Source organism: Oratosquilla oratoria, chromosome 4, assembly GCF_046742065.1.
Source record: "Oratosquilla oratoria isolate Oo_2021 chromosome 4, ASM4674206v1, whole genome shotgun sequence".
NCBI classification, from domain to species: Eukaryota; Metazoa; Arthropoda; class Malacostraca; order Stomatopoda; family Squillidae; genus Oratosquilla; species Oratosquilla oratoria.
In genome coordinates this window covers 2,837,328-2,854,556 of record NC_134780.1, presented here as the reverse complement: position 1 = coordinate 2,854,556, position 17,229 = coordinate 2,837,328, and the positions used below count along the sequence as shown (strand labels likewise).

The 17,229-nt window shown below is 42.8% G+C and overlaps 1 protein-coding gene across 10 annotated transcripts in view; it reads left to right on the top strand.

Annotated features, from left to right (window-relative positions):
• The window catches only part of LOC143024585 (transient receptor potential cation channel subfamily A member 1-like), a 147,317-nt gene that overhangs the window by 63,498 nt on the left and 66,590 nt on the right, over nucleotides 1-17,229 (top strand). For all 10 annotated transcript variants that reach the window (XM_076183407.1, XM_076183409.1, XM_076183406.1 and 7 more), the window contains one exon: nucleotides 17,061-17,229. This exon is cut by the window's right edge and continues 52 nt beyond it. In XM_076183407.1, coding sequence (XP_076039522.1) covers nucleotides 17,061-17,229 — 169 coding nt within the window. The remainder of the gene's footprint in view (nucleotides 1-17,060) is intronic.

The following is a 17,229-nucleotide window of genomic DNA, read 5'->3' as shown; positions in this document are numbered from 1 at the left end:
GCCGAAATTATTTCGGTATCGCTGCGCTTCGGGTCGTTACTCCGACTCTCGTGGGCGGGGAGTTGTGTGTGTGTGTGTGTGTGTGTGTGTGTGTGTGTGTGTGTGTGTGTGTGTGTGTGTGTGTGTGTGTGTGTGTGTGTGTGTGTGTGCAAGGTCATAGCATTACCCATAGATCGGTCATACGAGCTCTGAGCTCTCTTCCGGGAGGGAAATAGCTGTCGATCACGAGTCCAACACGTGATCCAAAGACCAAGATGAACACACACACACACACACACACACACACACACACACACACACACACACACACACACACACACACACACACACACACACACACACACACACACATATATATATATATATATATATATATACATATATTTATTTATATGTATAGTATATATATAAATATATATATATATATATATATATATATATGTATATATATATATATATACTCTGTCTATATACCAAGAGCTTTTTTCCCCTTACAAGGGAGGTAGATAAGTCAAGGCACTCACCCATTCCACTGCCCTGCACCACCCCTTCCTCTCTCTCACCTCAGCTCCTCCTGAATGACGGGCCATCACTCAACCCACTCACTGCCCTGGTTCAGAATTAATTCAGCAAGACACAATACATCCACAGCAAGGCCGCTTCACTTAATCAGTGACCCCCTTCCCCCACCGTCCCCTCGTGCAGAAAAAGAGAAGACAAGGAGAAATTCCTCCGGGCTGCGTCAAAATATTATTCTCTGCCCTCGCATCCCCCAGTCCTCCCTCTATACACAGCCATTCTCTACTCATCCTTATCTTCTGCCTTCTCCCTTCATTGCTCAGCAGGCATTCCCCTCTTGCTCAATGCCCCCTTCACCCCACCCATCCATCCATTTCATCTTCGGTCGTCCCCTCAGTTCACACCCTCCACCTTTGCCTTTCACACTTCTTTTACTGATCTTTCTTCACTCATTCTTTCCATGTGTATAAAACATCTTAGTACTCTTTCATGACTCCTTTTTGCCATCTTCTTTTCAACTCCAGCTCTCCTCCTCAGCTTCTTGTTTTTTCACTCCATCCAACCTAGTAACCCCTACCATACTTCTCAGACATTTCATCTCAAACACATTCAACCTTTTCCTCTTTGCTCTCTTAAATTTAATGTCTCTGCCCATACAAATCCGTCAGCTTCTTGTTTTTTCACTCCATCCAACCCCTACCATACTTCTCAGACATTTCATCTCAAACACATGCAAACTTTTCCTCTTTGCTCTCTTAAATTTCATGTCTCTGCCCCATACAAATCCGTCAGCGCAATCACCCCTTCCTTCAATCTCCTCTTTGCATCCATTCCCAGATGCCTATTTCTCATGACACTTTTTAATCCCCCCAAAGCATTTACTTGTTTCTCTCAATCTACAATTTACCTCCACCTCCACTCCTCCCTTTCCCGCCGCATGCGACCCCAAATACCTAAAGCTATCCATATCCTCCATCATCTCTCCTTTAAGAACCACCCCTTTCCTTGTCCTTTCCTCACTCGATACCCTCTTCACTACACTCCTAAACTCAAAATCAAAATCACTCGTCCCTTTCAACTTAGTTTCACATAATGCCAACACATCAATCTTCCTTCTCACTCTCTCCTTTAAGAGTCGCCCCTTCCTTTCCTTGTCCTCTCCTCACTTTCGACACCTCCTCACTACACTCCTGAACCCAAAATCACTCGTCCCTTTCAACTTAGTTTCACATAATGCCAACACATCCATCTTCCGTCTCACAAACATACTTTTTGCACTCATCTGTACCACACCCACAGACATAAAAAGACCCAAACTTTAGGGTTCGGGTTGGAAAACTCCTACCAGAACCTCTTATACCTTGGCTTCTCACAGGAATGTACCCATAAGATTACAGAGAGCAGGATCCCTAGTCCCACACTCCGTCCCGTTCGAGCCGCCTTTACGACCCGAGTGGGGAGACTCGGTAGCAATATTTTTTTCCCCCTACCACAGTGGAGAGGCGAAAATGGAAATATATACTCAAAGAAGTGGCACAAGACAGTATTAAGAAAGGGTTGGGACAAATCAACGGAGGGACAGTCGTAGGACAATAAAGTAGCATCATTTCTATATGCTTAGAGATTTTCTCTAACACACACACACACACACACACACACACACACACACACACACACACACACACACACACACACACACACACACACACACACACACACACACACACACTATATATATATATATATATATATATATATATATATATATATATATAATATATATATATATATATATATATATATATATATATATATATATATATATATATATATCCAGTGACCCCTCTGTGTGTGTGTGTGTGTGTGTGTAGGTAAGATGGTAAACAAAACTTTAAGGCTAGAGTAAATTTTTATTCAGAAGCAGACGTTTCGGCCTCTTGGGGATTCACCAGATGATATATTTTTCTTCCTTGAATCCCACATATGCATTCGTATCTATGGATGCAGATACTATGCGGATATTTTGACATTATATCTTAATGCCGTTTTAATGTTAAAGAGTATTTTGAAGTGTTGTATTTTAGACTATCTAACGTACGTGCGACCATATACCAAGGCTGTAGTTGTCAAAGTTGCCAGATTTGATAGCATACATGACAATTTTGTAGAACCGAACTTACTGACATGCGACAACCCATAAAAGTAAGCGTATACTGTATAACCGATCTCTCTTTTAATGATTGACGAGTTAAACACCATATGAGGACGGAGCCTTTATTTGTACGACGTTTCGCTTATTACAGCTTTTTCAAGTACAAGTTGAGATACATATGAAAACTCTCTTTAAATGTGTACTATTTTTCTTAAACAGTTATCCTGTAAATGACATTTCTTTTCCCTTGATCATAGTATAAGCGGAGTTGATAAGATATGTCACTTTCCCATGTCGGTTATTAACAGGGCAAATTCTTTAAGCGCAGACTTATGCCTGGTCACTGATTAGCTTATTCTGCTTGCCTTTATCAGCCAGTCAGTAAGCTTACAAATATATTTTTTATTCAGAGTATTACGACTCAGACATAAATATGAACTTCTCAATAAAGATGTCGCCGTCCCTGTTCTTGCGTCCATCTCCAACCATATAAAACAAATATATTTTCTAGTTTACATATTTGTATATTTTCCTATCACTAATGGGTCAGTTTATGGCAATTTGTGTGTTCGCGCGCGCACACACACACACACACACACACACACACACACACACACACACACACACACACACACACACACACACACACACACACACACACACACACACACACACACACACACACACAGAGATAGAGAGATAGAGATAGAGAGAGAGAGAGAGAGAGAGAGAGAGAGAGAGAGAGAGAGAGAGAGGGTGGGAGGGAGAGGGAGAGAGAGGGATAGAGAGGGAGAGAGAGAGAGAGAGAGATAAAGCGGGAGAGAAAAAAGTAGATAAAAAGGCTAAAAGCAACTGAAAGAATACTGGAACACACAAATCAGTTATTCTGCATTACTATCGTGACCGAATCCAACAGAATTACTTTATAGTTCAAGTCTGGGTAATTTCAGCCCCTCACCTTCCACCCCACTCAACCCCTGTCTCCACCCTCAATCCTACCCCTATCTCACCAACTATCCTCGTCACCGCGACCGACCTTATGTACGAGACGAGGGGACCATTAGATAAACAGTCTAGAAAACTGAGGACACAGAAGAGGTCGGTGGCTCAGTAGTTTGGAGGTTGTGGTCGTGACAGAACGTACAGGCATTGTGGTGGTGATGATTGTTGTCGGGTATTGAGAGACTGTGAAGGTTGTGCAAATGAAGGTTGTGTAAGGACTAAGCCAGTGACCTATGAAAGCTTGGAAGGATTTTTTTTTTTTTTGCTAGGCAGAACAAAATCCTTACATTGGCAAATGGACTTTAGTACTATAGAGGCTTTCAATCGAGATCGTTTTTACGTCGTTGAATTCAGGAAATCTTTGGTTTTCATTTGGTGAAAAGAATCAACTGGCTTAAAGTGATCAACGGGCTTGGTAGTGTTAATTCTTATGGCTATAGTCAGACGAATTTACTCAGCTGAGGGTCCATATTCGGGACTGATAGAGAGGGTTTACAGTCTAACGGTTCGTCGAACGTGGTTCGACAGACACGTGTTTAAAGTGATGTGTGAACGGGGTATTTGGTTGTCGAACATGTTGGTTGAACCCCAAATACCCCGTTCACACGTTCACACATCACTTTAAACACGTGTCTGTCGAACCGTGTTCGGCGAACCGTTAGGCCACGGACGCACGAGAGGCTGTTTATCCGCTCAACCACTGCGGCTGTTTAGCTGTTTTTATAGAACACTACTTTTAATGGAATTGCGCGCATTAGTTACTTAACCGCTAATGCGCGCAATTCCATTAAAAGTAGTGTGTTCTATAAAAACGGCTAAACAGCCGCAGCGGTTGAGCGGCTAAACAGCCTCTCGTGCGTTTCATCCTTTAGACCGTGTCAACCCCCTCATAGACTGAGTCTCGATCGACCGAAACCTCGGGCAGTCTGCCTCTGATTTTATTGGAATCGTTCGGTGTTCGCTGCGATAAATCCTGGGATTGGTTTTACCTAAGCGCAGGAGTTGTCACTCATCATTTGAGATATTTAATTTGGGTTTCGCCAAAAGATCTCACGTCTCGGCTACATTTTTCAAAGTATGATAAATTTGAATAATAAGAAAAAGAAGAAAATGTACACACACACACACACACACACACACACACACACACACACACACACACACACACACACACACACACACACACACACACACACACACACACATATATATATATATATATATAGTGGAGGGGAGAACAAACGCACATGGCGGTCTTGCAGGACCGGTTGTCGGAGAGGGTTTTCTCCCTACTATGTATCTCCAAGATACAGCTCCTTATACCGAGGGGCCGGCACTCTGTCTCCAGGCCAGACGCGATATCTCTATTTTCCACCATATTCTATTTTTCACTGGAGTAGATCTGACAATCGGCGACTGCTCTCCTTTTCCTTCTAATATCCAGTGACAGAGAAACAGCCTCACGCTAACTTAACGGGAATAGCAGCCTAACGTTTCTTCCTGGAGAGATTAATACGAAAGTCCCTAGGACAGCGAAGACTTGCCTGTATCCTTAGGGCAGCGCAGTTCCGAAGTAGATTAACTCGAGACAGTTGTGGACTAGTTAACATCATTCCGGTGTTTGATGTTTTTTTTCGGGCTCTGTGAGTTGTACGTTTTTGTTTAATGATTTCTTTGAGTATTTTTCTTTTTTGTATTCAGAGGATATGTGGTTCTTGTAGTATAGTGTAACGTATTTTCTGTTGTTTGGTGTCAGTTTATCTTAGCGTACTCATTATCATTGCTGGTGCACCACCTCGTCAAATACTAAACAACTAAGAAAACAGCTCAATTAGTAATACGCAACCAACCCAACATCACCTAAACACCATTACAGGAAGACCACATTGTCTACCAATACAGATGTAACACTGAGGAGTGTGAACTTTACACCTATATTGGCATGACAGTACCAATATCAACATAACATTTACCTCGTCATCTATCCGGTGGACCTATCAAGTCACACTACACCACCTCACACAAGCAGACAAGAACAATTGTTAGATACGAACACAACAACCATAGGCAAAAAATGAGATAAATCCCTGGGAGTCATCTACATTCGAACCAAACAACCCAGTATTAACATACAAGCGGAGGATCTTGAGGCCTTGCCTTCGATGAAGCATGAGATCATTACCGGTTACTATCCCTGGAAGTCATCTACATTCGAACCAAACAACCCAGTATTAACATACAAGCGGAGGAACTTGAGGCCTTGCCTTCGATGAAGCGACCGGGGCCTAGCAGATCAACCTTACCCACTGGGAAAGATCCCTCATTCTCGTATTCCCATTGGCCCATGGCACCCAATCAGCGAATACCTCTCATCACAGACACTCCAATGATCCATGCTAATCATGTCGTCCCGAGGATGTAATCCGGAAGTTCCGAAACGTCGGTAACAATAGGATAACTACTTTGGAACCTCAACGACTAGGGGAGGAAAATTGTGCGTTGCATACCGAATACGCGCAATGAAATAATCAAAAGTAAATCCTCTATAGTCTCCAACCTCGTTTGTCCACAGGGGAAGATACTACTTGGTTACACGGATATATATACATAAATAGATAAATATATGCCGAGTAGCGGGTCGGTTGCGATCGAGTTCTGCAGTTGATGCAAATTGAACAGAGGTGTCGAGCTCGGTCGTTCTAGGTGAGCGCCTCCTGACGTGGGTTCACATATCATTATCGAGTGAACGATTAAAAAAAATCGTAGAACCAGCTAAAAGAGGAAATGTTATACTAAGACGAATTCACATTAATTGCAGGAAATGTGCTCAAAGCTTACAACAGGAGGCACTTAGGAGTGAAACCGTCACTCTTGCATTAGACTTCCGGGAAAAGAGGCAGTCACCACCAGTGGGAGTCGGAAGCACACACACACACACACACGCACGCACACACACACACACACACACACACACACACACACACACACACACACACACACACACACACACACACACACACACACACACGAGACTCGGTGGCGCGGTTGGTAGAGTCCCTGACTGTCACCACGGTGGTCCAGGTTCGAATCCTGCCCAGGGCTGAAAATAATTTCAGTATCGCTGCTCTTCGAGTCGTTACTCAAACTCTCGTGGGCGGGGAGTTGGGTGTGTGTGTGCGTGTAAGGTCAAAGCGTTACCCATAGATCGGTCATACGAGCTCTGAGCTCTCTTCCGAGAGGGAAATAGCTGTCGATCACGAGTCCAACACGTGTTCCAAAGACCAAGGTGAATCACACACACACACACACACACACACACACACACACACACACACACACACACACACACACACACACACACACACACACACACACACACACACACACACAAACTTACAAAGACACAAATGCGCACGTACCTCCATGGTATATGCACGTCAGTTTCAATTTTTGCCGCTGAGACAGAGTAGCTCGTTTATTTGGCTGACTGTCAGGGAAGATTGTCCCTCTGCGGCGCCAAGTCCGTCTACGTCCTTCATGTGAGCAGAACTTTCTATCGAGAGCGTCCTTTCGAGGCTCTTCGTTTTCTAGAAACAGCCTGTTTGCCCCATTTGTGGCCACACATCCGCTGAATAGGGGTGTGCCATCACCTTAACGACCTCGGTGCAATGAACAACTGTACATATGTATTCATCTAAGGATCAAACTCTGAAGAGAATGGGGTTTTAATCGATTGAAAACCATTTTTTCAAGCCATTTCTGGATGAATAAAGTTGTCTGGTATCGGCCAGAATAGTATTTCGGGGATCGTCTCATTAGCGATGGGGTCGAGATAATTTATTAGAAGTCATATTGCTTTACTTTATCATAAAATGTACTTGTGTAATCTGCTACGGATGGAGGTTCTTTCAATTAGATAATACCTCCTGACAGTGGCTGGAATAGATAAACTTGTAAAATACACCCAAAAGATTAATCGAAAACTATTTAAGGCTTTCGCAACGACGGCGGTTTCTCTTACCTGAAATGAATTGCTATTGGAGAGTTGGAAGAAATATCTGAATTGTGAAACGCAGCGAAAAGATCAAATTCGTGGCCTAGATTGCATCAGTCTAGTGTATTCCTCCTTAATCTCTGTTACAGACTAGAGGTTCCTCTTAAGTTGAATAAAGTCATGTGATGTCAATTAGAACAAAATCTACAAATAGCGTCACCGTAGGTGTGTCTGTATGCGTTGTAGTCAGGTTAATGTTAGGCGACTTTTTCGTTTCCGTACGCGCGTTCGGGTGCGCCGCATTTTAACTTTCAGTGGAGTTCAATGGGACCACAAAACGCGTCGTGTGAAAGGTCTCGTTGAACTCCATTGAAAGTTAAAACGCGGCGCACACGAACGCGCGTACGGAAACGCTCGTTCGGGTGCGCCGCGTTTTAACTTTCAGTGGTGTTCAATGGCACCACAAACCGCGTCGTGTTAACGGTCTCGTTGAACTCCATTGAAAGTTAAAACGCGGCGCACCCGAACGCACGTACGGAAACGCTCGTTCGGGTGCGCCGCGTTTTAACTTTCAATGGAGTTCAGTGGGACCGCAAAACGCGTCGTGTGAAAGGTCCCGTTGAACTCCATTGAAAGTTAAAACGCGGCGCACCCGAACGCGCGTACGGAAACGCTCGTTCGGGTGCGCCGCGTTTTAACATTAAGTGGAGTTCAATGGGACCACAAAACGCGTCGTGTGAAAGGGCCCATTGAACTCCATTGAAATCTAAAACGCGGCGCACCCGAACGCGCGTACGGAAACGCTCGTTCGGGTGCGCCGCGTTTCAACTTTCAATGGAGTTCAATGGGACCGCAAAACGCGTCGTGTGAAAGGTCCCATTGAACTCCATTGAAAGTTAAAACGCGGCGCACCCGAACGCGCGTACGGAAACGCTCGTTTGAAAGCGGCAGTTTGAACTTTACAACAGCACGAGAGCCTGTGCATACTTTACTTCATTCTGATTACCGTCAATGAATTTTGTTCATCGTAAAGATGACACCTTTGGTCGTAGACATAATTTCAACAGTTCTGCGCCCAGAGGGGACACTCGAAGTTGAAGGCAATCACGTAGCAAGTACCAGGAAAAGAGTTTTAATGTGTCTTAGTGGAAGAGGAATAATCAAGACGGTGCTAACATCAATATTCCGAGATCATGCCTGGTTGAATAATATCGTCTTGTGTCTGATACACACACACACACATACGACTCGGTAACGCGGTTGGTAGAGTCCCAAACTGTCACTACGGCGGTCCGGGTTCGAATCCTGCCCAGGGCTGAAAATGATTTCAGTATCGCTGTGCTTCGAGACGTTACTCCAACTCTCGTGGGCAGGGAGTTGTGGGGTGTGTGCGTGTAAGGTCAAAGCATTACTCATAGATCGGTCATACGAGCTCTGAGCTCTCTTCCGGGAGGGAAATAACTGTCGATCACGATTCCAACACGTGATCCAAAGACCAAGGTGAACACACACACACACACACACACACACACACACATATATAGATAGATGGATAGAGAGATTTAATAGAGGGATACGACTCAGGGTTGAAGTGGATAAAGTCTCTCTTTCGGCTGCTCCATTTGGGGTCGCCACAGCATCCATCTCCATCTCCATCCTCCACTGTCTTCTGCGTTTTCTGTTACACTCAATACCCGCATGTCCTCCCTTACTGTATTCACGAATATTTTTTTTCGCATTTTATCCAACATTGTGGATCCATCTTCAGCGTCCTCTTTTCCACATACTCGTCCCTCCTTCGCACAAGGCGAAACCACCTTAATTTCTCATCAGTAGCTTTGTTCTCAGACTGACGTATATACCTTGTCTCCCTAGTATAACCATTTCTCATTCTGTCCAGCCTCCTCAGTACATAACATCTCCAATTTTGCTATCCCACTGACTTTTGTCTTTTCGTTATTGGTACCGCCTCCTTATCATACAGAATGGCTTGAAGTCATCGATCTTCGCCACTTCTACACCTTGCAACCTTACCGTCCTCCGTGATCTCTCTTATGTACTCGAATATACAAGTGCTATATTGCTCCTGCTTATTGCAATTCGCCTTCCCTCCTGTGCATGTGTCCATTTCTCTTCACAATTCTCACCACATGCCACAATCGCGTTCATGATCTCCTGTACAATCTCATCATATCAATCTGTCCATTGTAAGCAATAAAGTACTTGAGTCGATCGCTTGTGCCATTTCACCTTCGTCTTGAAACCCTTCCAATAAGGTGACGTGTTTACACACACACACACACACACACACACACACACACACACACACACACACACACACACACACACACACACACACACACACACACACACACACACACACAATGGTGTGTGAGTGGTCTCAGACCTACCCAGAGATCGGCAAATAATGAGCTCTGAGCTCACTGCCGTAGGGTGGTGTCTGGCTGTCTCGACAGAGACTGCAGCAGATCCGAGGTGAATACACACACACACAATAATGCCGCCATCATCTACAAATTCCACTGTAGTTTTCGAAGAGAAATGATTGAATCCTCCTTGATAACTTGGATGGCTACAAATAAATATTTATATATTTATATATTTCAGACGATTTTTTTCAGCTGAGGGGGCGAACTAGGGGTTCAAAAAAGAGGATAATTTTCGATTGATATTCCTTTCTGTTTTCGAGCTCTCCCTTGACTGAATAGAATCGTCTGGTAATGAATGCCCGGGACGAAGATTTATAGACTATCACAGTGATGAAGGTGTTACGTAACTCGTTGGCGCCAATAGCGCCTTGTACAGATCAGGCAGTGACACGGGGGGATGTAATTACGTGTCTGGTCCGGATCGTTCTGGCTGGCGCCAAACCGTGGCTCTTGGGCCAGATGAACTAGTGCAGTGTTTCCCAACCTTTTTTGGCTGCGACCCTAAATCCACTCTTAGCCTGGAGTCGCGACCCTAATTGTAATAGTAAATTCAACCATTTCATGTTATATTTCTACGTACTTACATAATGTTTATAAACTTTCGTTTTTATAGTTCAGTTTATATTTACTAGCACAATGAATTTAGATACATTAGAAATTTGAATGAAAAAAAAAAAAAAAAAAAAAAAAAAAAAAAGGCCCATTGGCGACCCTCAAAAACACCCTCGCGACCCTAGTTTTTGGTCGCGACCTTGGGGTTGGGAACCACTGAACTAGTGTTAACGAGTCTCGACCAGATCCCCGATTCGGTCGTGTCTCCCCCTTTCCTCTGTCTTATAAGTCACAAAACTGAAAGGGTCAAGGAAGACTGGTTTATCAGTCCTCATGGGATTGGTAAGGCTACGGACGCACGAGAGGCTGTTTAGCCGCTCAACCGCTGCGGCTGTTTAGGCGTTTTTATAGAACACACTACTTTCAATGGAATTGCGCGCATTAGTTACTTAACCGCTAATGCGCGAAATTCCATTAAAAGTAGTGTGTTCTATAAAAACGGCTAAACAGCCGCAGCGGTTGAGCGGCTAAACAGCCTCTCGTGCGTTTCATCCTTAAGGGAGGTCTGATTGTTCTGAACTTGAACTGATTTACGACCTGACATAAGCAAATCGGGTACTGTTTTCCAGAAGTAGATCATTGTCGTTCGGAGAAGGTAGGTTGACTGTGTTCATGTCCTCGTTGTGTGAACATTTGACCTGAATGCATAGATCCGTGTCGACATTGGGGGAGGGGGACGGGGAGGGGGTGGGTCTAAGGGAAGGAAAACAAGTTCAGGACTCTTGAAATGTGATATTTTGAGCCAATAGCACTGCACAAAGGGCTTCGAATCGCATTTTTCTCAATCTCATCAATTCTTAAGACAAATACAAACCTTTACGGAGTCGATAACATCAAAACTGAAAAAATATTCTTAAATCAAACAAGTTTAGTTCAATATTCAGTAGCACTGCTCAATGGGCTTCGAGTCACATCTTTCTCAATCTCACCAATTCTTAAGACAAATACAAACCTTTACGGAGTCGATAACATCAAAACTGGAAAAATATTCTTAAATCAAATACCATCAGGACGGATATTTAACCTAGAAGTAGGAAGAAACAATCTTGCCAACCTCTTTGCCGTCACCGAATAGAATGAGCTTTCACTGAAGTAAAGACAAGCAAATTGCTGTATTTTTCTCGATGTGGACTGAAAGGTCTTCCGCCGGGAGAGTTAATCATTGCAACTCGCTGTGTTCTGGAAATGTCGTAATGAATGTTGGAGATTTTCGATTTTATATATATCAAGTAGAGAGAGATAGAGTTATCTCAACACCATTTTTTCCCCAAAGTGGGGGTGCCATGCACCAAACTACTTCACCCTTCTCGTTAAAGAATTGCGCCTCATAGATTTCTCTGGGGACTGCTGAACTCCTAAAACCTTGATCTCCATAGTACACACAGAATTTTTCAAAATTGTGTATAAAGTTAGTAGAGAAAACTCGCTATGAATGTCTTATTCATTTATTTATTTATTTATTTATTCATTTATTTATTTAATTATGTTTTTATCAATATAATTACTTATTTATTCATTTATCTATTTATTCATTTATTTATTTATTTATTTTTGTAGAAGGGTTTAATATTTCACCATCCCGCTCAGGAAAATACAGGGTCATTTTCAGGAGTTCGGAAGCTATCTCTTCACTTCAGAGGGAGTGTCGCAAAGTTGAAGAACGTGGCCGGGGGGTGGGGGGAGTTAGACTAAAAGGAAGAGAGTTCATGAAGTACATTAATAACGAAGTTAAGAACAGTGACGTCAAAAGATAACTAGATAAGCACTTCCCATCTTGCGGTTAACGTAAGACGATTTTGATTGGTTGTATCGTTCGCATGTGCTAGCAAAGGCAATAAAGTCCCCGTGATACACTTATCTCGGTGATCTCGAATCCAGAAGTATATTTGATAATATTCTGACGAATGTCATACAAGTTCATGCATTTGTTTTAACCCGTTTGGTCCAGTGGAACACCCGAATGGTTTTGTTCTGTCTAATGTTGTTGTACGGTTGTATTCAGCTCAGGGTGGGAGCCCGAAGGAGATGCTTGGTAACAATAAACACACACACACACACACACACACACACACACACACACACACACACACACACACACACACACACACACACACACACACACACACACACACACACACACACACACGACTCGGTGGCGCAGTTGGTAGAGCACTGAACTGCCACGATAGTGGCCTGGAGTTCCTGGTTCGAATCCTGCCCAGGGCCGAAATTATTTCGGTACCGCTGCGCTTCGGGTCGTTACTCTGACTCTCGTGGGCGGGGAGTTGGGGGTGTGTGTGTGTGCAAGGTCATAGCATTACCCATAGATCGGACCTACGAGCTCTGAGCTCTCTTCTAGGAGGTGTTGATTGTCACGACACGTGATCCAAAGACCCAAGTGAATACACACACACACACGACTCGGTGACGCGGATTGTAGAGTATATGTCTATGTGTGTGTGTTTTTTGTGTGTGTGTGTGTGTTTGTGTGTGTGTGTGTGTGTGTGTGTGTGTGTGTGTGTGTGAGAGAGAGAGATAGAGAGAGAGAGAGAGAGAGAGAGAGAGAGAGAGAGAGAGAGAGAGAGAGAGAGAGAGAGAGAGGGAGAGGGAGCGTGTGTGTATGGGTAAATGTATGTAGATCCCAGAATATCCAACTTAATATTCTCTCTTCCCAACCATAGTCTTGAAAGTGGAGGACAAAGCAATGGACTGCAACACAGGAGGAGGGAGTTCTTGGGACAACCATCCCGTTACAAACGAGGCTCTTGCTATTCTATCGAGAAGAAACGACACCTGTTTATACATATCAGCGGTGAGAACTACTCCCCCATACTGCATGGAATAGGATACAAAAGAAATTAGAGGCGCATAGAATGAAGCAGTACAGAAACATCTTTTATGTGATGCTTCGTCTTGTGGTTCTATCCTTTCTTTGTGTTTCATAATCATAGATAGCTTGGCGTCTTTTATGTCACAGGTTTCTTCATGTAGATGAGATAGTTCGCCTCTGGATGGAACATACTATTTAGATGTTAGAAAAAGTCTTTGAACATTTAATCGGGAGTGCCGCGGATATTAACAGAGTAGCTTAGCGGCAGGTAGAAAAAAAAAGTACAGCAGGGTACGGAAGGGGATGGGGTGAAGTGATCTTTATTTGGGGGATATTGATATTGTTGGACACGGTGACGATTCACTTTAACAAACTTCGTGCTGGCTGGCTTTAAATTATTTCATTTAGATGATGGTGTACCAGCGCAGGAGAGATATCTCTTTTGGTGGCAAAGGGGTCATGTACAACTGAATAGAATAGGATGGCGGGAATCGGGATACGAGAATAATTGCCAATTAGGAAGGAATTGGTTAAGGGGGCCGTCGCGCTCGAAAACGAACTTCGTCAATTATGATCAGAATTTCGCGAATTTTTAATATGTTATATATACATATACTGAGATGTTCACCACCAATTTTCATATCATTTGGTTGAAAAACAATGAAGTTATTAATAAAAAACAGTTTTTTGACCAATCACAAAAGTTCTATCTCCTCACTTAACGACATTAATTTGAACTGCGACGGCGTCTCGGTGACGCTAAAGTTTTTAGAAACGTCTTGAGAGTCGCGTCAGGCCGTTAGGTTCTAGTGACCTGGCCGGGGCTGCCGTAGAGGGGAAATTAATCGTGATGATGACTCTGCTGTCAGAGATGATGTCATGGTGGCGGTGAGAGCAACTGTACTGTTATGAGTGTCATTGTGACGCGGAAGTGGATTGTAGTTTGTACATCTAAACTTGGCGGTTTGCTCCATTGTTGTTGCTCAGCAGTCTGCCTGCAGCCTGCAATTTTTTCATTTTATATATATATATATATATATATATATATATATATATATATGATATATATATATATATATATATATATATATATATATATATACGAGTATATACTGTATAATTCTTATTTTGCTGGTAATTCACATCTTCAGGGGATGTGAATTACACGAAAGCGCTAGGGAATTACTGTTTTCTTCCGATTTCCTTAGTGGTTACCAGCAAAATTTGTGGATCACGTGTAGTTTATAGTGATCTTTCTGCATATAATTCTTTTGTGTTTTCCACTAAGATAAAAAGGAAATTGTTCTGAAACAATTCTCCATCAAGTCAAATTGAACCAGCATTTGTCCTTGAAGCCTTCATGTTGCCTTTGATTATTTCTTTCTGGCTAGCGAGAGGCTTAATAATGGTTGATTAACCTTTGAGGTTCGCAAGTTACCTATAGGGGATATATATTTTGGTGAATACCAGACGATTTGACTCAGGTTAAGAGGGAATTCTGGCCGATAGAGTGATAATAACCGGAACAAAACCGCATTACGCCCTTGATCACGTGACATTGTTTACTTCGAGTAGAACCGAGCGGTGAGAAAACGGAACGTAGTCTCCAGTGGTCGTTATCGTAGCGATAAGATGTCGTTTCTTAAACAGAATATGGGCCGATTCATTCTATACAGTTCGTCTCCGTACGGTTACGTTTCGTTTACGTTCCGTCAAAATGTCGCTGAGTTCACACAGTACGTCTAAAGCCGGGTCCACACTTGATGCGTATCCGCCTGCTGTATACGGATACGCAACAAGTGGGTACAATACCCTGTTGCACCGTATCGTATGACTAGGTGGTACGCAAAGATGATACGATACGCGGAAATGCATCAAGTGGGACCCGGCTTTAGATGCGGCCAGTCGTCGTGCAGCTTCGGCTAGGCGCTAAGACAATTTTGTGTAAAGGAGCTCACAGCAATTGCTCCCTTTTAGATGAAGATGAGGAGAAGAAGGTTAAAGTTAAAAAGAAAATATTGTGGGTGCACAACTGTCAAAGAAAAAGAGAGTCAGAGGGGGATTTTTGGACTCTACAAGCTTCTGGAAGCCTCTGACCAATTCTATTAACTTTCCGTCGGTCATGACTGCTTCTGCACTGTGCAGAGCTAAAAACTTCCACAGACTGAAGATAAGTCGAGATCTCTCCTGTCTGTTATCCCCATGTGACTGTGACGTAATGATGTTCACATTCATGGTTGGGATGCGGAAAGTTTCTGTTACGTACAGTATACGTTCCGTCCGGCTGAGCTTCTTCCAACCGTATCAAATACGCAAGAACGAAAGCCGTACGGAAGACGAACGATCGATGGTGTGAACAGCTTCATTAATCTTAGTGCAAAACCGTGACAAGAACAAAACATTATCATTAATGACATCAACGATGATTATAGATATCGTTTTCTGCGCTGGATAGCACTTATCTTTTTCTTATGCTTACTGTCAGCTAGTCTCTCCTTAAATTTGGGGTTTTGGCCCATCTCGACCCTCCCTGTACCGTTTGGCATTTTTTCTTTCTGCGAGTATCTTGCTCCTTCCAGACTATCCCGTTCTTCTCCATAGCAGTAGCAGCAATAAGAACCAAAACATTAATATCGATAAGAGATGTAGTAACAGTGATGGTAATAAAGATAGTGAGAGAAACAATTGTAGAAATGATAACAAAGATGGCGATGGCAATATTTATTTCTATGGTACACTATAATAGTAATACTAATGATAACAGATGTCACAAATGTGATGCCTATATTATTGTAAGGCTTTATTACAGTAATAGTGGTGAAAGCAGCTTGTGGTAATAAATATCATTATTCATGACGGTATTAGTAGTACTGATTGTTCATGCTGATATATTGGTATTTTGGTAATACGAAAATAAAAGAAAATATATATGATTCAGCTGGATGAGCTCTTATGCAATATGCTGTATTATCTGCCAGTTATTATGTTTACTTGTTTGCTTAATTAACTAAATTTTCTCTGTATTCTGTGCTATTTTTTCTGCATCCGACACTGTTGTGGTCGGAGATGTCTTCTGTCGTTTTTCTTTGCTATTGTAATCAGATTTCAGTTTACATAATGATGAAAATCGTGGTAGTAATAAAAGTACTATGTTTGGCTACTACAAATGTTTGACAGTGGTCTCTTGATAATCTTAATTAACGTAGAAAATACATAATTATCGTATTGAAAAGAGCAAAAATTATGATGATTATTTATAAATCACGATAAATTCATGATATTAGTTAATATTGTTACTGTTCTCATTGCATTTATGTTAGTACTATCAGTATTATATCTATTACCATTACAATAGAACACTGATTGCAGGGAAACACGCAGTTGATAATTAAGAGACTGCCTTGGGGCGCCTATACAGACCAATCACAGCTTGTTCATATTCCCAATTACTACAAGTAACCTACTCGCTTAACCAAGACCTAATGACTACTTTATTTCCAGCTGGCACGAGATGGGAACAGCGATGGTTTGGCGGCCGCCTTCTCCCGCCTGGGTGAGAACGCCAGGCGAAGGATCAACCATCTGGACGAGGACAAGTTGGCGCCATTGCATTATGCCGCCCGATATGCCCACATAGGTGCCGTGACGACACTCATCCATGCCGGGGCGC